At 39.7% G+C, this 21,676-nt stretch overlaps 1 protein-coding gene across 1 annotated transcript; it reads left to right on the top strand.

Annotated features, from left to right (window-relative positions):
- The first annotated feature begins 4,141 nt into the window (after positions 1-4,141).
- On the top strand, positions 4,142-17,364 carry LOC119913401 (fibroblast growth factor-binding protein 2-like). The gene is made up of 3 exons (XM_038732821.1): positions 4,142-4,234; positions 13,443-13,722; positions 16,649-17,364. The coding sequence occupies exons 2-3, from the start codon at positions 13,448-13,450 to the stop codon at positions 17,085-17,087; spliced, it is 714 nt and encodes a 237-aa protein (XP_038588749.1). The 5' UTR covers positions 4,142-4,234; positions 13,443-13,447; the 3' UTR covers positions 17,088-17,364.
- Positions 17,365-21,676: the final 4,312 nt, after the last annotated feature.

The raw sequence follows: 21,676 nt of genomic DNA, 5'->3' as shown, positions 1-21,676 counted from the left end.
CGAGTTTCTAGCTGTTATAAATACAGTGACCGAGTGGGAGAGAGAACAAGACATGGGCCAATAGAAGGAGAAAATGTGACTTTGAATTTTGATGTTCTTTCGCGCGATAGGTCATGCATTATGGATTGTTTTGGGGATACATGCGAATGAGAAGCTCGCTAGATATTTTGTTTCTGTATTTGTTTATTTCTCATTCTAAAATCAGCTGTATTTCTGCTGTAAAGGCCAATGGATCTGCAGGAGTCCATGTCATAAAAGTTCAGGAACTGCAAAGTCTGGAAAGTAGAAAAGCTTTGGATTTGTATCATTTGTTCCCACAAACCTCACTTTTGACCAAGTTGGTGCTCAATTCACAAAATGTAGAGATAGTAGATTATCTCTAAAGTAAATGGTTCTTGATGTTGAAACCAGCCACTGTCCTTCTGGCCCTTCTTCCCTTTGACTGTTACTTAGAGTCTCACCGAGCTGCTGACTGACTGCTGTATTGGTTTTAAATTTTAATGTTTTATAGCCAAGTGCTTTCTTTTGGCAAATTCAAACAGTGGACTAAATAACATATGAGGGGCCCTACAAGCCACAATTCATTCTGGCCCTCCAACATACATACAGTATATTCTTATTCACACATACATGCCTCATCCTTTCACATATATAAATTTTCACACATGTTCATATATTGTTTTATGTGAAAAAATCCAGTTCGCCATTAAAGGTTTGACAGATTTTTCCCCCCTGTTGAGGGCGTCCTTTTATTTTGGAGCATGCATTCGCTTTACTGTTGTCCGGCCAAATTGTCAATGTCGCATAACCTTATTGTCAGGTGATTACCAGTGGAAAGTTCAGTCAATTTATTGAGTTCTCCAGAACCAAAAGTTCAATTAAATGTGGTTTCAAACATGTTTCACTTTATTTGTCACAATTTGAACATTTAAAGTAAGAAACGTAAAATGTAAAAGTAGAGGCTTGAGGTCACAGAAACATAATGACAAAGATCTTAACATTCCATACACAGCAAATATCCATAAAATGGAAGAAAACTGCAACCACGAACATGAAAATATGTGAGTAATGTTGTATTATCACAAAGATTGGCACTGTGTTCTTCATTTTGCTTTGTATTGCACAACTACAGTAACTATCCTCCAATTGTCAATGACGGCACTGTGCTCCTAGTCTATTTGTCAAATCATAAATATCTGTTGAGGAGTTTTGTTTCTTTTTTTGGACTCAATATGGCTCTGATTTGAGGAATGCGAATGAGAAAATGCACAAGGTTGCAAAACAAATCCATACCATGATTTCCATCAAAAGTCTGAAGTAGTGTATCCATTGTAGTGTCACTGATGGTAATGCTAATTGATGGAACAACAACATTGATTGTCTGTAACCCTGAGAGTGGTCTGTTGTCATCAGTACCAAAGCCACTGTCTATATCACAAATACCATTCATACTTGGATTATACATTCCTACATTGTTGACTATGGCTGTTTGCCACAGCTGAAGGGGAGTTTTCCCACTTTGTGTTGAAAGACCATGATTATTCCACTGGTTCTGAAATTCAGTGGCAGCCCTTTGAATTTGTAGCAAATAAATATAATGAAGACAAAATAAATGTAGCTCATTAAGTTAATCAAAGATACTGTGCTCCTCCATAAAGTTGAAAAGATTAACTAAATGAAATGACACTACTCGATTTACCTCTGCCCATAACCTCTCAATTCTTTGACTGTGCACTTACCCGCCAGTAATAATACTTTTTTAAATCTTCTCTTGTAAAGAATGGAACGGGCAACACCAGCGTTTTCCAGTCCATGATCGCATCTCACTCTGGACGGTATCCAAAGTTCTGAAAACCAGCAATGAACAGTGACAAACACTACAGGCTCTGTTGTGTAGGCATGCAAGGTAGATGATGGTTCGACTGAAACCACCAACATATCCATGGAACACAATCCTCCATCTCATGAGTTTGGGGAAATGGAAATCAGTAAATCATGTGAAAAGTATAACAAGGCCAAGTTTATGCATCAACAATTTAACACAAAGAAATTATCTAAATAATAAGCCCTTTTACTATTGATGCTCTGTAAATTTAACTAATTTTATCGAGGTTCTGCACGTAGGTCTTACACTTGTAATCAATTAGTTGAAGTAGTGCATGGCGTCTTCTGAAGTTCTGTCCAATAGGGTCGATTTCTTGAAGACTCTGTCTAACATTGCATTTTTCAGTGCGTAACCCACGTGACCTCAGGCTCCCATGCACATATCGTTCACCTGCATTTGTGTTAGACTTTAATTTAATTTCACAAACAACTGAACAACTGTTTCCGAGGGATACTAAATGAGATATTTGCTCGCCTGAAATGCTGTATTAAGGTCTGCCTTCATGTCCACTCAGGACAGGTTGAGGCAAGAAGACGTAACTGTTCTTGGACCTGTTTTTTTGTCTGGTTTCATAAGCAGACAGCAAAGACTGACTAAGAAACGGTTAGTGAGCTCGACTGACTATTATAAATGAGACTGTAGCCACTTCATTACAGTTAGACTGCAATAAGTAACATTACTGTAGTGAATGGCTCTTCCTCTGTGGTGTTGTCCTGCGCAGTTATGTTGCATTATTGTATATTATGTGGGTCAAGTAAGTTATAGTGACTGAGATGGTGGAGAAGCTGTGTACCTGAGTATCAGTAAAATGACAATCTAAAGTGAACGTTATGAAGCTAAACAGCAGCAGATCCAGTCTGCTACTGCCTTGTTCATTATAGGCGAGTATAAACAAATTGCTTGCATGCTATTGCATACCAGTGGTACACAGGAAAGTAATATGGGTCGCGGCAGCTGGTGAAGTAATGTAGAAAGCCATACAACTGTTTTGCACTGGATAACGTTAGCAACTTGTCGGCGTTAAGCAGCACGCAAACAGTATCGAACTTGAGCCAACTAAAGCACAAAATCACAATTTGTTTAACATGCTTTTCAGTAATGTGAGTTTACTTGTCTAATAGGATATTGGTTTTGTTGGTTCCAAAACAAAGGTCTATCTGTGACGTGCTGGAAGCCGGTAGGTTTTTGGTCTTACATTTACTTATTTGGCTGACGCTTTTATCCAAAGCGACTTACAATAGCCATACATCAGAGGACGCACACCTCTGGAGTAACGAGGGGCTGAGTTTCTTGCTCAGGAACACATTTATGAATGTGTCACAGTGGGAGTTGAACCTGGGTATCTCACACCAGAGGCATGTGTCTTATTCACTACGCCACCCCCACCACGTCTTAGTGGACTCCATCTCATTAGCTGCAGTGTTGTTGGTGTGTGTACGGTTCAGATGCAGCAGGCAAGAGGCTCGTGAGCATGCATACACTTAACCGCCAATGGATTTCAGAAACTCCAACTCGGAGTCTTTACATAGGAAAAAAACCTGGGCAAGTGGATCGTTTTTATGTGAGGTTACAACCCCTTCAACACAAAACACTAACACAAAGTTTACATTTAGAATGTCTACTGAATAAATATTTTTTATTTTTTTATATCACTTATGAATATTCCACTCTGATCTTTGCACTTAATTCAACTCTAGTGTCAGGCATTATTCTTCAACCACACATCTCATCAGTGATCTTATTTACCTCTTTTATTTTCTTTAATCTAATGATTTGTGGTCTGAACATTTACTTACAGCTGTTGCTGTATTGGTCTGGCAACCATATCTATTAAATAAAATGAAAGAAATTGTGATTAACTTACATGGACGTGAAATTAAAATTTGGTGCATATTTGCAACAAAATCCCTGCAACTGTAGAGTTCAAAACTAATGTTATTCTCTTTATTTCAACGAGATAAAATAAATAAATAAAATAAGCATTTGCATATAAGTATTTATACAGTATCTAATATGAAAACAAGGTTTCCAGTGATGAACAAAGAAGTGCTTTGTTTGTGCGACACTGACGACACCTTGAGGGTTTGGATGCTTCGGTGTCACTCAGCTCACCGAGTGAGAAACCTTGGCAAGTGTGTCCATTGTCACACACAGAGTTTTGTCAGGAGGGGTAAATGTGGGAGGTGTCCTTGTGTGGGCAGTTCTTCGTATAGTTCTCCTCATTCCCAGAACCCCCTATTTTGCCCCCTCCTCCTCCCCTCCTCCTCCTTTATCCTTCTCCCCTCTTTTATCTAAGTGTTCACGGCCCCCACATTCTCACAGCGACTCAGAGCCGTGGAACGTCACATGGTAAGAACACTGGGCCTCTGCTCACACTAAACAACTAAACAACAAACCTTCACCACTAAACTACTCTGCATTTCTGCTTCTTCCAAAACCTGTTAAACCAAATAATAGAGTGTTGGAGACAGCGAAGAAAGAATTGGTTTTTGTCATGACTTATTGATGAGGGGTGTATTTGCAAGAGTGGGGGTGTGCTTTAAAGGGGATTATTTTTGTTTTGGTGCAGTGCGTCTTTGTTTTTCATCTCCCCGAAACTGCTGTTAAAATGCTGCAGCAGAAAGGTGCCAAAAGGGATCTGTCATTGGATGAATATGAACTTGTGAAATTAAATCCTGAATATGTCTAAAGGAAGAAATTAAATTTATAAATTTGAGAGGAAGAAAGGGACACAATTAAATATAAAGTTGAGTATACCTAAAGGTTTTGGAGTTGAAAAGGTTAACACAGTTGCAGAAATCAGTAGTGAACTTACATCCCTCTTTTAAAAGATGCAGCTTGTTCCTCAATGGTGTTGAAAGATAATTCACTTTGGGAAATGCAAAGAAATGTTTTGTTATGTTAATGTATTTAGCCAAACTGAATGTTGCATTACACTAATGATGTTTGTCCTCCTCAAAAACAGGAGATCTTTTAATAATAATAATACTGCTATTATTATTATTATTATTATGATAATTATGAACATCTAATGAATTCCAGCTCACTTAGACACAATTGTTCAAATTTTGCAAATAATGAAAAATAATTAAATATTGTGCAATTTTAACAATGTAGAAAGCTGAACTGAGACTATAACTCAAGCAGACTTTGATGCCACTTTGACTTACATAGCAAGATGCACAATGAGCCGTTACGAAAGAATAATGTAGAAGCTAAAGGTTTCCCTTTGTGTGTTGTGTTTTACAACTGCACAGGCCAGAGTGGATTGTCATCGTTATCGTTATACTCACTTAGAAATCTCAATTTAGATTGACTAGCAGGTGTCCATTAATTTTCTTTTAATGCAACAAGGAAGCTACTTAAATGGATTACAGGAGGTTCATGAGGTACCAGGATTGATGATTAATTGATACACTCTGTATTTTGTTTACTTGCAGCACAAACCATCGATTTACGTCAGTGTAAGCAGCATGTGTCCTTTTTGGTGTTGCACTGAAATTGACTGTGTTGGTCAGGTTTCGGAGGATACCATGTGGTCATGATTTAAGAGGGAATAATTTGTGAAATTAATCTTTTTGCATGTGTCTGAGTTGTACAAACAACAATGACGAATCATCACTTCCAATCATGAAACACAACTTGAGTAATGTCTACACAGGGGGGATTCTTTCAGTCATCTGTCTCCAGAACGTCTGTCACAGAACAGATGTGATCCATTTTAAGCAATACAGGCTGTGTAGCAAAACAGTGTTAGCAAACAACTGCTTATTCACATATCCAGCCACAGAGCAACATGAAATTTGCTATTGGAGTGGTGTTTTGTGTCCAAAATTCACTCTCCTTTTACCTCTGGTTTGGTCTCCACCAACTCCTGAGAAAGTTATAGTGTCTTTTTAGGCATCAGATTCTTACGTTTTACTGTACATGCATAACACACATACATGCAGTACTGCGCCTGAACGCATCCTGTGTAGACACTGATGGGGGACTAACCCAGGGATTCCGTAGCACACGGCTGCGTTCTGGTTTTGTTTCGTCCTCTGAAGCATTTCAGAAGCGGAGCGTTTTGCCTGCTTGATGTTGTTCATTTATCATTTTCATGCTTCTACCGCCGTGCACAGCTCTCTGCGACCCAGTTTCGTTCTGTCCTCTGCACAGCTTCATACGTTACGGGGAGCTTTTCAGAAGCAGAGTGTTTTGTCTGCCTGATTGCTTTGTGTGTTTCTACCATGTTTAAGTAGGCTACATAGTTTTCTTTTTGTCTGTTAATTGTTTCTATTGTTGATTTATGATTGGCACAGTGTTTTATTTTGAAAACTGACCAGATTCTCTAAGCTGTTTTTTGTGTCGGACTTCCTGCACGGTTCATCTGCTCTGTGCAGCTTGATGTGGCTTCTGTTAGAAATACACTCGCTCCATATTCTCCGCGGAGCAGAGAGCGGCTTTTGAAAAGCGCAGTGGGAACTCGAGCACTAATATAAGTAGCTGCCATGGTTTATCCACTGCAGGCTAAACAAAAGCCTAAAGAGTCAGGTTTGCAGTGAGTTTAGAACAATGAGCTGGAAAACTCTGAGGTCCATGTATGTGGGGGTTTTTGTTCCCAATGTGAAAGATAGTGTTGATAAAAAAATTTATTAAATAAATTAAATTGTTTTAAATTGCCTGATTGTAAAGCCCGTTCATTTATTCGGGGAGTGCTTTGGTTTCATCTGAAATAAAAACGCCACGATGCTCCAGAGCAGTATGTACTTCTGATTTAATTTTCCACTTCATTACAACACAAACACATTAACACTATTAAATCGGATTAATTATTGCTCCACCGAACCTGTTCTGTTGTTCTCACTGTATCACATCATTAATGGTATGCTGGCACAGGGAAGTAACCTGTTCAGTGTTTATACACTGACTCAGGGGCATGGTGGTAAACAGGATATGATTAATACCCACTCTAATTGTTTAGTGTCCAGATTGCAAATGCTGTTAAACACACGATAACTAACCCGAAAAACAGACCAAGGACAATCTGAACATTTAGATCGACTTAGATCAGTTTAATTTATTGACTTAATTTGTTCATTAAAATCTTAATATTGGTTTTATAAGTCCTCTTAACAAGAGAGTTTAACAGCTGATAAATCTGCAAAAGGACAATATTTATTTGAGCAACAACATATGAATTGACCTAAATTAATGCTCTATATTTAGCAGTATTTCCTTTTTATTTGTACCATTTAATACTCCTTGTGTACTTTGTGGTTTGTGATGGCCCAATGCCCTCCCATAAATCTTTTAAAGCTTTTCTAAAATAATTAATAATTTATTTTCAAACGTGCATTTCTATGAGTTAAGCTGTGATCCTCTCCTCCACCCTTCCTCCCTCCCTGCTTGTTGTTTGATAGCTACATGTCCAGTCTGGACTCTTCTTGGGGGAGTGTTTCTGACGCTTGGCTGATTTTCAATAAGCCGCTGAGACTCACCCCCCCCCCCCCCCCCGTGTCCATTGTCCATTTAACACTCATGTTGTGCCACTCTGGCCCTCTGGCATACTGATGGGGAAGGCATCCAAAATTCTCCACTCCAAGTTGTTTAGAACCAATTCAGTTGACATAATTTTAAATTGCACATTCTATTGTAAAAACAGCTAGTAGCAACTTTGGATACATTTTCATTCTAATTCGAGCCTCTCTGGACGGCTTTTCTGAACATTTGAACATTACGTATGTGGTAAGAATTGCGTAACACATTTCTGTGGTCATCTAATCATATTTCTGGGAGGGCTGTAACAAAAGACAATAGAGTTGCATTATGAGAAATGAATGATCCAGTGTTTTTGGAGCTTGACCTATACTTGAGACTATAACTCAACAAGGCTCTGTTGCCTTTTAGCCATGGTAGCACCACAGCTCTAGGGATGGCAATGTCAGCTAGTCTATCAGTCTGTAACTTTGTTAATTAATTAATGACTTTGGTGATCCCCGGAAGATACACAGGGGGATCCCGTAACAAGCAACAGAGGCATTAAAGAAAGGTGGTTAAGTCTTTATTAGTGCTGGGCAACAATAAAAACTTTTAATTGCGATTAATCGTATGATTTTCCTGCGATTAATCGCATTGTCATTTGAATTCTAAAGTAGTGTATTGCGCACTTTTAATTTAAATGTACTGCTATATACACAAAAGTGTAATAAGGTACAAGGTTGTATATTAGTCATTTAACAGCACAAGGCTGCATAACGAAACGAACTTTGTCGTTCCTTCATGCTACACACACACAACATACAATCAAGTGTAGGCCTATATTAAAATATGGTAACATAATAAAATAAAACAATATATAGGCTACAGTTATTTATATACATTTATAAAACGGGTAGCTGAAATCAAGCAATCTGATTGGCTCATAGTAGTGATATAATGAGCATATACAACAGATCCGTATCACCTCATGGGGGTCTCATGCCCCATTTACACCTGGTATTAAAATGCGATATGATAGAGATCTGATCACATTTTACCAGCAGAGATAAAGAAAGAAAGAAATAATGAGAGACTAAAATCATTGCTTATTACATGATTCAACATTTCCCACTCTCTCACAGACTGGAAAACGCACAAACACGCAAACACACACACACAGTTCAAAGACTGTTGCTCAAGGAGAGAGTTCTGGTAGGTAAAATATTAAAGTGTTATTATTTTACACACTGCTGGCTGCCGGCACACAAGAGCAAGCATATCATTCAAGTTGCCAAAGTCAGTCTCCTGACACTGGACAGTTTTTTAGTGGCTGCACAACAAACGGCAACGTGCAAATAAATATAAATAAATAGTTCTAATAATTCTAGCCTTTGATGTATGTTGCTTAGCAACAATCATTCACTATGCAGCCTACCGGCAGCCTGGTGAAGCTACTTTTTGTATTCATAAAGAAATGTCTGTTGATGAAATAAAGTCAAATTGTAGTGCGTCTGTTAGCCTGCTTTCTTTTTGTTACTTGGTAACTGTTTTATAAAAGAAATAGCTCACTTCAGGCCATGATATAGGCTTATTATATCAAAGTTAAGGGGGGAGTCCATCTTGACTGCGTTTGAGCACCAAGCATCATTGATGTAAAACACAGACATACATGTCTTGTATATGTGGTTTGCAATACAAATGTAGCATGTGGAATTAGATGCCACACAGGACACAATTACTTCAGGGGTTCTTGTAGCTCCAGGTTTATTCCTGACCACATGTACTGGTAGATTTACAGAGTGGTATGCTACTGAGTCTACTGAATTAACCTAAAAATGTTAGAGAAGGAAGAGATAAAATAAAATACAGAGAAATACAATAAAAATACAGTACAAAATACGGCAGTGGGCTATGAACTTCACCAAGTTTCACCAAACCCATGTGGAACTTCCCAGAGATCGCACAATCAATGTCATTTACCATGAAATTTTGTACACAATGGTCGACGATTGGCGCCCAAAATCCCAGCACACAATTCCAGTAGTGCCTAAATCAAACCATCCTACTATCCTACACAACGAAGTCTCCGCATCAATCCCTTGTACGTCCATTGCATGTTAACAGGAAGAAAGACCATGATGAACTTGGCGGAACATCAACAATACTACTCAATGCTGCCGCCTTGTGACCAGAGTCTGCCATTCTGTTTTCAATTTTTATAAATGATTTGGATAGAGATGTTCAAGCCAAATTACATTTATACGCTGATGATACAGTGGTTTACACCCAGGCTTCCACCATTTCAGCAGCAGTGCAGGAACTTCAGACTGCATTTCAGGCATTGCAAAATACGTTATTGAGTCTAAAACTGGTTTTAAATACACAGAAAACAAAGTTTATGGTCTTCTCAAAAGCTCGAGCACAGCTACTTGACAACTGTGGCCTCTTATCCTTAGATGGGAAATCAATTGAGAGAGTGTCTTCATACAAGTACTTGGGGATATGGATAGATGATAAGCTCTCCTTCAATGAACATATTACTGCGTTAGTCAAGAAACTTAAAGTCAAGCTTGGCTTTTATTTCAGAAACAAATCTTGTTTTACTTTTAGTGCTAAGAAGAAACTTGTGGAAGCTACTTTTCTGTCTGTAATTGATTATGGAGATATATTGTACATGCATGCTGCATCTTCCATCTTGCGTCATGTTGATTCAGTTTACCATGCATCACTACGATTCATAACAAATACAAAGTCCCTCACCACGAGTTGCAACCGAAATGGGAAGAACTACTTTCTCTTATTCAGCACCTTGGGGGTGGAATAATCTACAGAAAGAGCTAAAGTTAGAAACCCTTATGTCCATTAATGAATTTAAAACTACTGTAAAGAATGTTGTGACGGAGACATGTTCTTGTTTATCTTGAGAGTCTCATTGTGTTTTTTAACATTTTGTACTTCTTTTATCATGAAAATGTAACTTGGTGTTTGTTATGTATGCATTTGTTGTGATTTGGCTGCTACCTTGGCCAGGTCTCTCTTGTAAAAGAGATTCTGAATCTCAATGGGACTTCCTGGTAAAATAAAGGTTAAAAAACAAACAAAAAAACATGTATTGAACAATGTTACTCTCAAACAAAACAACAAAGAGCACATGTATTCACATTTACACAACTTTTAGAACTATATTAAACCAAAGTGGAAAACTTGCCTGTGACTAGATTTACCACCCGGCACACACATATTTCTAACTTGTAAATCTCAACTTAAACATTAATGTAATCAAATCAAATATAAAATCAAAACTATTTGCCACTGCAAGGGCGTTACTTTTTATCTAGCTTGTTAAAACAAGTTACCATCAGAGTCCAGTTTTCTTGGGGGGTTTGCTGAACAGGTATCAGCAGAAACAGTCTATGTTCAATCAGTAGCAAGTTTTCCCTGTTAGAAAACCTCCTGTTTGTGAGTTTCCAGAATCTATTACTGTTTAACTAAACAGGACATCAACAGGAGGGAATTCACACGGTAGAGCATCCCCACAAAACTAGATGTAGACCTATCAGGTAAAGTTATGTAGCCTGTAATTTTAACTTGAGCTACAGTTGTGTAGCGCATAAAAGCCGTTGCCATGGTTACTGTCCATAGAGTGCCTGCTGTTTACTCGCGGAGCGCTGTCTGCATCCAGCGTAGTCTGCCGAAACCTCCCTCCACTGCTTGTTTGGGTGGGTGATTTGCAGGCCGATCAACATCCCGCCCCTCCAGTGACCCAGGGTTTGACTGTAGTCCTACAAATAATTGTTGCCGTTAATTAACGCAATAATAACACGTTAACGTGCCCAGCCCTAGTCTTTGTAAATAACTTAAAATGTATATTCTTCAGACAATATAATGCTTCAATAAGCTATAATGTTTGGTTTATTTTGAAATGTTGTATTTGTGAATGTATATATTTCATATATGATAGAGTTTCAAATATGTAGGCTTTTCTTTTACAATAAATATCAATCTTTTCATAAAAGAATAATATTTCTTTTTTCGTAAATATCTAAAGTCGTGTTCTTAAAGAAAAAATTAACACAAACAAATAAATAACACGATTTCTGTTTTGTTATTATTATTATTATTATTATAGCAGTGAGTGCAGCGGCAACATCAGATCATATTTATGCTGGGGAAAGGGTAGTTAGTCCTAAAGTTAGCCGCTGTATTTCTACCCTACGCAGGTTAGGGAGCTTGATTTGGCTGCGAGGGGGACTCCGACTCCGAGTTCACTTCGTGTCGGAGTGGAAGTGACGAGGGTCTAGTTTCAGAAAGGCCCTCTGTCTCAGCTGTACTTTGTGTTTAGCAAATTAGCATGCAAAAATTGTGATGATAGTAAACATACCTAATAAATATCAGCACATTTACAGTGGCATTGTGAGCATGTTGCTACTGTTAAAGCTCTGCTGTGCCTAGCTGTTTTATTTCCCTGGTAGAGTTTTGACAACTGAAGACAAGATATTTCTTAATTAATCTAACAGGGAAAGGAAAGACAGGTCTAGCATGGAGTCACTAGCTGACCCCACAAGTGTTCACTGACCTTCTACCTCTCATTATTTCTCACATGTAACTGTCCTTGTTAGTGAGACAACAGTTAGACTGATCAGGTAGAGACAGTAGCTCAGGCGTCAGGCTAGCAGATATCGATGATCTCTGGGAATCTTACAAGGTTGAGTCTTACACGAATCTTACTGGCTCCACAGATTAGAGTACAATTTGTGGATAGTGATAGATTCCAATAAGTTGTAGCTCTGAAGTCTAAACATCAGATGGATTTGCTGTTCTAGGTTAAGGCCAGCTAAAGATGACGTAAGAGGGAAACCTACTGGCCCCAAAAGAAGTTCTCCTTCAGATTTGGTGTTGGCATTTGACATGTTCACGTTGTATGCTGGCACTTTATCTCCTCGGCTGGGCTCAATAAACCATGCTATGTTAAGTCTTCGTCAGTCTCTGAATCTTCTTCACACCTGAACCTGGCTCACAATAATTCTTCAACAACGGTGGGATTAAAGCTAGTCTTAGGTTGGGGGTAGAGTTAGGATTAGCCAATCAGAGGTGGAAAAGGTGGCAGGACTCAACACAAAGCCTCAAAGAGCCACTAGCTTTGTCTTGATTAAATGTGTCTCTGGAAAGTTGTCCAACTTTATGGAAGTGCAAAGAGCTGGGTCGCCCATTTAAATGTGATAGCTAGGTTTTACAAATCTGCAAAAAAATTCATTCATATGAACTGTGGAAAAAATATTTCTTTGAGTAAAGTTTACCTGCAAAATATTATCTGCCAGTGTCAAGGCCCATTTGAATAGAGATCTACCGCAACGGAAATCAAAGACAGCGCTTCAAGTGTTGGTTGCTGCAAAACGTTTACAAGGTGATCCATCATTGTTGCCATGTAGCTGATGCCATGGGATGTTGCTTGTGATTAGATTGGCCTTATTGTAGATGAAAACAGGAGAAGATTCTGACCAGAGTAACAAGGAGCTTTTTGTCTTGTTTGTGTAATGTTCTATGAAATTATTATTATTTTTTGCCCTCAACTTCAGCTGTGATTGTGCTGATCATTGTTGGATTATCTTTGGATCTTTTTAAAACAGTGCTTTTGCGCTGGAGGAGAAAAGTTACTCTCCAGTCATTCAAAGCTTAATTTAGCTATGTTTGACCGTTAAAAAGAAATGGCAAATAGCTAAATGTAGCAGAAAAAGAGCAACATGCTCATTTTATTGAAGTGGTGAAATGTAACTAACTTGTTTTAGCTCTGGTTTGGTCTCTACCAGCTCTTTAGAAAACTACCTGACTCTTTAGCTGCTAAATGTTCCACTTTCTTAACCAGCTAGTCTCTAACGTTGTCTGTCTGCATGCTGGGAGGCTAGTGTTCAGTGGGTTTATCAGAGCTTGTTTGCTGGAAACAGTTGACCGCTGGTTTGATGAGAGCGCTAAGCCTGGCGGTAAACGTGCCCCAAAACTAAAACTAGGATCAAGGAAAGGCTAAAATGTTGACTCTTTCTGAAAATAACTTTCAAGTGTTCTTATTTTTTTTTTTTATCCAAATGTCCCTTCCCAGCCACCATGAGTGTCCTGCCATGCAGTTTTCTCTTCCTCCTCCTCGTCTGCCTCCCCGTCCTCACTGAGACCAAGCGGCAGCCTGGTCAGGGAAAACCCGACAAACCCCACCAGCCTCCGCCATCACAGCCACCGGCCAAAAGACCTAGAAATCGTTCAGTCCCCGGTTCTGGTGAGCTGACTACCAAGGAGGGCCATCGCTGCACTTGGCAGACGTCTGGTGAAAGCCTGGTGACCCTGGTGGTGAACTGCAGCACTGAAACATTGGGAGACCAGCAGAGGTGAGTATCTCACCTGACTCGACTCTCTGATGGTGGTAAAAGGCAACGTCTCATCCACAGACTCTACACGTGATAGGATATTAATGAAGTTCACCTTTTAATGCCTTTAAATTCATGTCACCTATAAAACTGACATGTTAATGCTGGTCATTTTCAGTCATATAAATAATTCAGGGGTTCACTTGGTGAGGAGGACACTCAAACTGGAACTTATTATTCAAATCACCATCAGTGCAGAGTTTTTGGAAAACTGCGTATGATACATATTTATGACTATGAACATATGAGCTGATCCAAAGTTGGACAGTCTGTTTGAGTTTGTAGCAGGAGAGGTAAATCATACTGTGTGTGATGTTTAAAGATTGTTTACTTTTCAGAACAGTCTTTGCCAGTTAAACAGAAACATGTCATACAAACGCAAACCAGGGTTATTGAGTAGTGATTGCACAGCTCTCAGCACAGGGGAAAGGAGCCTGAGGCCCAGTTCCCAACCACGTAATAAAACAAATATCCACTTGAAGAACAAACCTCACAAGTACTTTAATGAATAAAAATTAGGGCTGGGCACGTTATTATTGCATTAACGCATTCATAAATTAACGCAGACAGTTATTTTATCGCACGTTAACGCAGTTTTTATCATTATTATTTTGAAAGTCCATTGCTCACTGGCTATGAATACATAAAGACCATGGGTCACAGGAGAGGTGGGATGTTGATCAGCCTGCAAATCACCCAAACAAGCAGCGGTGGGAGGCTTCGGCAGACTACGCTGGATGCAGCGTGTAGGAGAAGCAGATAAACAAACGCCATAGCGAAGTGCAGAGCTACACACTGCATGCTGATTAGTATTGTGGAAGATGTCGGTCTTAGGAACGTTCTCAAAAGGTTCTCTCAGGTAAACAGACAGGGAGACAAGCGCCCCACAAGTAAATGGCAGGCGCTCCATGGAGGGTAACCATGGCAACGACTTGTGTGCGCTGCACAGCTGTAGCCTATTTAACTTAACTAAGCGAGGATCAGTCTCTCCTCCAGTGATTTGTGCTGCGCGTTGCGTCCAAAAAGTTCAAGACAATTCAACTTCGGCAGCGGGCGGGCGTGTGCGTGAGGTGAGCACTTCACCTCACTCTAACAGGGACACTTTCTGCTGAACATAGACTGTTTATGCTGCTCCCTGACAAAAAAAAATGTTTCTGCTGATACCTGTTCAGAACCCCCCTTCCCCAAGAAAACAGATTTATATATGTTAACCTGTTGCTCAGAAGGTGCCTGTTATGATGTTATGATCCTCTGGACAACAACAAGCTAGATAAAAGGTAATTCGGCACCAAAAGTGACATCGGCACCAAGAACGAGTGTCATCACACTGATTGGTCAAGAGGGGAATCACCAAGTTGCTCTCAATCATGGTTGAGTAGTCAGTCCCCACACCCTGTGCAACTGGTGATCTGAACGATCATCTAATCATCCCAGAGGAATTTTGACATTGAGCCTGAATTAATGGGAAACTTGGAAGTTAATAGCCACAAATACATAAGAATGAAGGACAGCTACAGATTGTGGTTTTGGTTTAAAGAGTTAGTTTTTATCCATATCTATCCATTCAACCATTTCACTTGGATTTGGCACCTTTTTCTCTGCTTTTTCTGCTCAAATGTCAAATAAGCAATGCAATATATTTATTCATTATTATTTTATCTAGTTTTGAGGTATTAAGTGACTTGTATACAGTGGTACCTAGACCCTGGAATAAAACCAGCAAAGTAACAATGACCTGTTAGTATAACGGAGTGCTTTGGCTTTTACCTTTCTTGCATTTTGACTCAAGCTGACTTGACACTCCCCATGCCCGAATATAAAAAACTGCGCAGCGCATCAACATAGTGCGGTGCTCAATTAGACTGGAGCGTGTGGCTTCCTCCCAAGAGGGAACAATCACCGACCGTCCGAAGCGCACCCGACCGTCTCCTGGCCCTGGCCCTGTACGCCCCAGGGACCCACTCCCTCTCCGGTGCCTATAATGGGTTGTGTAGTAGGCCTACTACCAGCGCGCTGTTAACGGTTCGCTGGCTGGAGAGATTTTACGCATAGACTAATCCATGCACAACATGCCCCCACGGCCTTGTCTATTTGAACACGGGTATTTTGAAAACCGTGACTTTTTCTGTGTGGTTTGGCTGTTCGTCCACACGGAAACGCAGTATCAGGTCACTGAAATCGCACATTTTTGAAAACCCCTGACCAGGTGATTTTAAGAAACTCCGGTTGCAGAGTTGTCATGTAGACCGTAAAACTGGAGTTTTTGCCTTGCGACGTCAGAAAGCGCACCGTTATCTGCTGTGTTTGATGTCAGACTGTGCGCCACTACCTGCTTTGTTTTCCCACCAGTGTCCGTGCTCCTTAGAAAACAACAGGTGTGTCCTCCTCCCATCATGCACATATCCAGTGTGTTGCCTTGGAAGCTTTTTAACTAAGAAAAAGTGAGCTGAGAATAATGAAAGCCCATTTTAATAAGCAAGAAGGCAATTACTTTTGTGGTTGTCTAGACACAGGTGTGCTACTGAAGTTAAACATCTGTCACAAAGACCTGCGTGGTTTCTCTGAAAGTCAGTTTAAAAAACCTAACAAGACTCATGAAAGGCATTGTTTACTTTATTAAAAAATGACAGATTCTTTATGATTGTTCATGACTTTAATGCCAATTAATGCTTAAAGTCTCCTGGACCCAAAGTGTAGCTCACAATCTCAGAAATGCTCCTTGAAGTTTTCCTCATCAGTTTCAATCCTTGCATGTGTGTTGGCCAACTACAACATTTATGTACTTCTTTCTTGTCTCCCAATTTGTTGTCATCTTCCTCTTGTTTCTCACTCCCATCCTCATCAAACCGCTCCATTCTTCTTGTTCCTGCTTCTGCTCCTCCTCTAGGTATTGGTGTCGTTACGCCGGCAAACCAGACCTTTGCCAGGCCTACGGGGTGAAGTCCAGCCAGTACTGGAAGCAGCTGGTGGGGAAGCTGAAGAAGAGGCAGAACGCCTGTGAAGGAGAGAAAGTCCTGAAGGCCAAAACCTGCAAGAAGGCTCCTGCTGAGGCCCACATGAAGCTCGCCCAACGCAGCGGAGAGGAAGAGAGGAAGGGAGGGAAGGAAGGAGGGAAGAAAAAAGGGCAGCTGACCAGTAAGAGCTCAGAAGGAGGGAAGGCAGAGAGGAAGAAGAAGGAGGAGGAAGAAGAGGAGAAGAGGAAGAGGGAAGAGAGGCCTGGCATTGAGGAGGAAGGAGTGCTGAACGACATGGAGCCGGTGCAGAGTTACTGCAGCGAGGGATGGCACTCCGTCTGCTCGTTCTTTGTCAAGTTTTTTGAGGGTTGATAGGAAATTATGAAGAAAATGTAAAGCTCATTTTTGATACATACTGGTGCGAGTTCACAATCTGGAATAAATGAAGGTTTCAGCCACTTTGACTTGGATTTGGTCATTAAACATATCACTTTGTTAGTATGACCTTTTTGTATCATTTTAAACTTTTACAAATGGAGCCCCAGGCACCTAATTTACAATGTTTTAGTGGTATGATAATTAAAACCTGGCAATCTGTATTATCTATATAAAACCATTAAATCAAACCTGTCAATCCTGAATGAAAGCCACATTCATTAAAATGTTCCTCCCAGTCATTATGAACACTCACCGTCTGCTGATGTAAATTCAAATACAAACCAGTCTTATTTTGTTTGATTTCAGTTTGCGTTAATCGATCATATTTAGCTTTGGGTCATATAAAGTTTGTTGTAGTTTGTTTTCTAGAAATGGTAAATCAGATGAAATTGAAAAGTTGAGCTGTATAAACTGTGTAATGTCTGACTAACAAATAGGTGTAAGAATAATGTTTTGGTGCACTATAATCTATCAGTGATCATCACTGATGATGATGGTGTTGATAGTAGTGATTACTAGATGAATAGATGTGTTGTTTAACCTTGTTTTTATGACGTGTTACTAACAGTTTCTATAAACTTTGTGTAACTGCTTTGTAAAAACAATCTGGTTACTGTTTGATGTGATTTGTGGCAGTTAGACCCGTGCAACATTTTTAAAAATATTTTTCAAAGACATTTTAACACTGTTTCTGGAATTCTACAATAAAAACAAAATGCTTAAAAATGCTTTTTCCCCAGTTGTTCCATGTCATTTTAAATGCAAGTTCACACTGTCACCTCAGAGATTATTACCTACAGATATAATGTGCTAACATCTTGGCAATAACAGTATAAAAATGTAGTAATATCATTGAAGGGGTGTGAAAATACACAGGGGGGCAGACACTGGGATGGGGGGGCACAAACAGACAGCACAGAGAAAGGACAAGACCTGTAAGAGAAGGGGGATGGAAGGTGGGGACAACAGGGAAAAGTTGTGGGAAACACCAATTGCAGAAAGCAACGAAACCTGCAAAGAACAGAGAGGGGGGCTTGGGGAGGAGAAAAACACAACAACAAACAAACACAAACAAAAACAAACAATAAAAATAATAATAATAGTAAAAGACAACCAGCCGAACAGCAGCAATAAACAGCTGACATATTAAGACAACTAAGAGTAAAATGAAAACAAGAAACAGTCACACACACTAAATAAGCAACAAACACAGCCACGAGAGCTGGAATAATAATTAATTTAAATAAGTAACTGAAAGAAAGGCATCAGGAATAATTCTACCAGGGACAACCTAAGTTTGTTTGTGTCTGTGTGCGTGTGGGTGAATGTGTCTGTATATTTCTTATTTCTACTTGCAATTCTACTGCATTCTCCACCTTATTTTAGTGATTACTCACTACTTTAATCTGCTCACAATCTTGCTTTTCCCTTCAGTTCTCTTTTACCTGCACACACACTCACCTGGTCTCTATGTTTTTTTCCGTTTTCACATTAGCAGGTGCGCCGCAAGTGGAGGAGGATCCACTCCTCATGAGTGTATCCAACACTAGCACCCCTTCAGGTGGTGTTTGTCCAACTCCTTTTCCGTACAGAACCTACGTTTTGGAAATCATGTGACCTACGTCACATGACAAACACGTAGAGAGTGCAGTGACACAAAGAAGGTGAACCCCGACTGCACAGCTGTTGGGTTCACTGGTTGACATGCATACAACAGGGCTTAAAGCAAAAAAATTCTGTGCCTGAAATGCGTTTGGGGGTTACAACAAAGACAACTCTGCATTTCCTGCATTCTGGTAAAACTTTTCTGCCACCACCTATAATCAATGTTTGAAGTGGGAAAAGGGCTGGGCGATATGGCCAGAAATGTTATCACAATAAAAAATGTCACATCATTGATAATTGATAATTATCACAATAAATGTCAAATCATGATTTTTGCTCCTGAGTGAAAGTTGGAGAAACCAGACAGTTAATTGTGCCACTTGAAGCCAAACAGTGGACACAAAACAATCTTTTTTCGACAAAAATAAGTGCAGATTTGTCTATGATTCAAATGAATTAAATGAAACATTTATTGAACATTTGTTAAATTGTTATTGAGGATTACATTAATTATAGCGAGATAATTATTATCGTTTTATTGCCCAGCCCTGCTGGTACTCCCCATTTACACGTTGCCTTGTTTATCAGCCGGTATTAGGGTAATGTTAGTGTATTCATTATAATTTCAGATAGCCTACTATACATCTTACCACTAGCATAATATTAGTTCCAGCTGGACAGCAGTTTCATTTCTGTGGGTTGTTTCCATTCATTACATTTGTGTAAGAAAAATGTTCTACATGGTGGTCAGTCTCTAATTAGTTAATGCTAAGTACTACTCGTCAATAATCATTCATGCAGAACAAGTTCAACATTTCTAAAAGTTTGCTGTAGCGCATCAAATGTTTTTTAGTGTCCCGTCGCCTCCAGGATGTGATTAGTCTGTTCTCGAAAAGCTACGTTGATGAGCAACTTTACGCACCCGACTGCATGAAAAGCACAGAAGTTTCTTTCTCCTCTGTTTCTACTGGGAGATTAGGAGGCCGGCGAGAACAGAAACAGGTGAGCGTCACATAGTGCCCAGAGACCCTGATATGGAGAGGATACCCAAGAAAACTATGCCAAAGAGTAAAATGTAGAAGTACTGGTACCGGTGACCCACTTTAAGCACTGCTAATAATCAAAATTGACGCCACTTACCAGCCGTAGCCCATCGATGGATTACATTCCGACAAAACTGGCCTTTCTATGTTGGAAAAGGTCCAGACGATCCAATCCAGTAAAATATTTAGTCCAAAACGCATTTTTACATCAGTAAATCCACACGGACTGCTATTACATCGTTTAACTACAGTTAGCAAAAACAAAAAAAACGGTAGCCTACACCTTGACCTTTTGGTGACACCTTAATTGACCCAACAGAAAATTCGATGCCCTGTCCACGACCTACAATAGCCAATGAGTGTCCACGTGGTGAGGAAGTGCCAGTCCCCTTCTTTTGTGTATACACCGACAGAGATTGTGCTGAGGACTGCCGCTTCACACACACATCACATTACTGTTAAAAAAATAAGCAAGAATATTTTCCACAGACATAATTATATTTTCGAATATAAAAACGCCCCGCACCGGATTTCCGGCACTGTGCCGGAGAACTTTAAGCCCTGATACAATCACTGACTTAGGTTAAGACACGCCCCTGTGAAGTTTAGGGTTAGTGGCTATGGGGGGGCTGTCAACGCCTTTAGCTAGCTAACGCTACAGAGCTAACATGGCTAATGCTACTTAACGTAATTAAAAAAACAAATCAATCTTGTTTCCCACAGGAACTGAACCTGGAAAGCAGCTAATTTGCTATCCTTACACCCAAACCACCACTACTAGAGTGCAACATCGAACCCAACGTGGTACTGACTTACATCTGCGCTGGTGTGTTCACTGTTGCATTACCTGGTTTGTGCTTTTAAAATATCCACTGTCCGTGTCCATAATACCAAGTAACATCTCTCTCTTTGTTTCTCTGCAAAATGCTAAATTGGGTCGCCAAATCTAACTGGGTGGCCGTTAAAATATATAACCACTTATTGTTTCCACCAGGTTCCCAAAATGCTGCCACACAAACGATTTTTAAGTGGCGGGGCATCTTCTATGCTACATTTCTCCCATCCACTCCGTCATGCTTATATCGTGAGACAGCTTTTAATCCCAGCACTCGTTCCCTACAGGAGGTCTCTGTCTCCTGTGAGGCCATTCTTGTCAATAAGAATCTGTTCTTTAGTAACTTGCATGCTAAAAGAAAAAAAAAACCCACAAAATATCTTTTCACCTGGATGAGAAATATCGTCACGGTTTAATAGCGCGACTGTCTCATGGCATCTCCTCACACCCCAGTAATAACCATATGATATTTTAGTATCATGGTTATAACATGGTAATGATCTCTTTCATCTGATTATTTGAGGTAGATATTGTTTTAATAAAAGGTGTTATGTCAGTCAAGTAACTTTACAAGCAGAGTATAAAATTTAAAACCACCAGAACAAATAGCACAGGTGCTTTATATTATGAGGATCTTTTCTGTTTTTCAACCTGACTTCCATCTGTCAAATGGTGACCATTCAGGCGTAGCCACCTTTTAGATATTTTATTGTTCTCTCATAACGTTATAAATTATTGATGAGGAACAGTTCAGCTTGACCTAATGTGTCCTCTCTTCCTGTTTTTCCACTTTCTGTCTCTTTCACACACACTGACTCATCCTTCCTCATCTTTGTCCTTGTACAGTTTATTGATCTTTTTACACTGACGCAGTACAGCAGAGGGGAAAAAAAGCAGAAACAGGAGAAAAGGAAGGAAATAAAAAGTGAGTAGACGCCACTGTTCCACCACCTTGTGATTTATGCAGCTGCTGTTCACTTCTTGTTTCCTACCAACAGTCAATGACGGTTTCTTTTACCTGTGACCAAATCCTAACCAAT

This window comes from Micropterus salmoides, unplaced genomic scaffold, assembly GCF_014851395.1.
Source record: "Micropterus salmoides isolate LMB-PRFRI ecotype aquatic unplaced genomic scaffold, ASM1485139v1 Ms_hic_scaffold_2, whole genome shotgun sequence".
Lineage (NCBI taxonomy): Eukaryota > Metazoa > Chordata > Actinopteri > Centrarchiformes > Centrarchidae > Micropterus > Micropterus salmoides.
The sequence above is the reverse complement of the archived record's forward strand: the minus strand, read 5'-3'. Positions and strand labels throughout refer to the sequence as shown.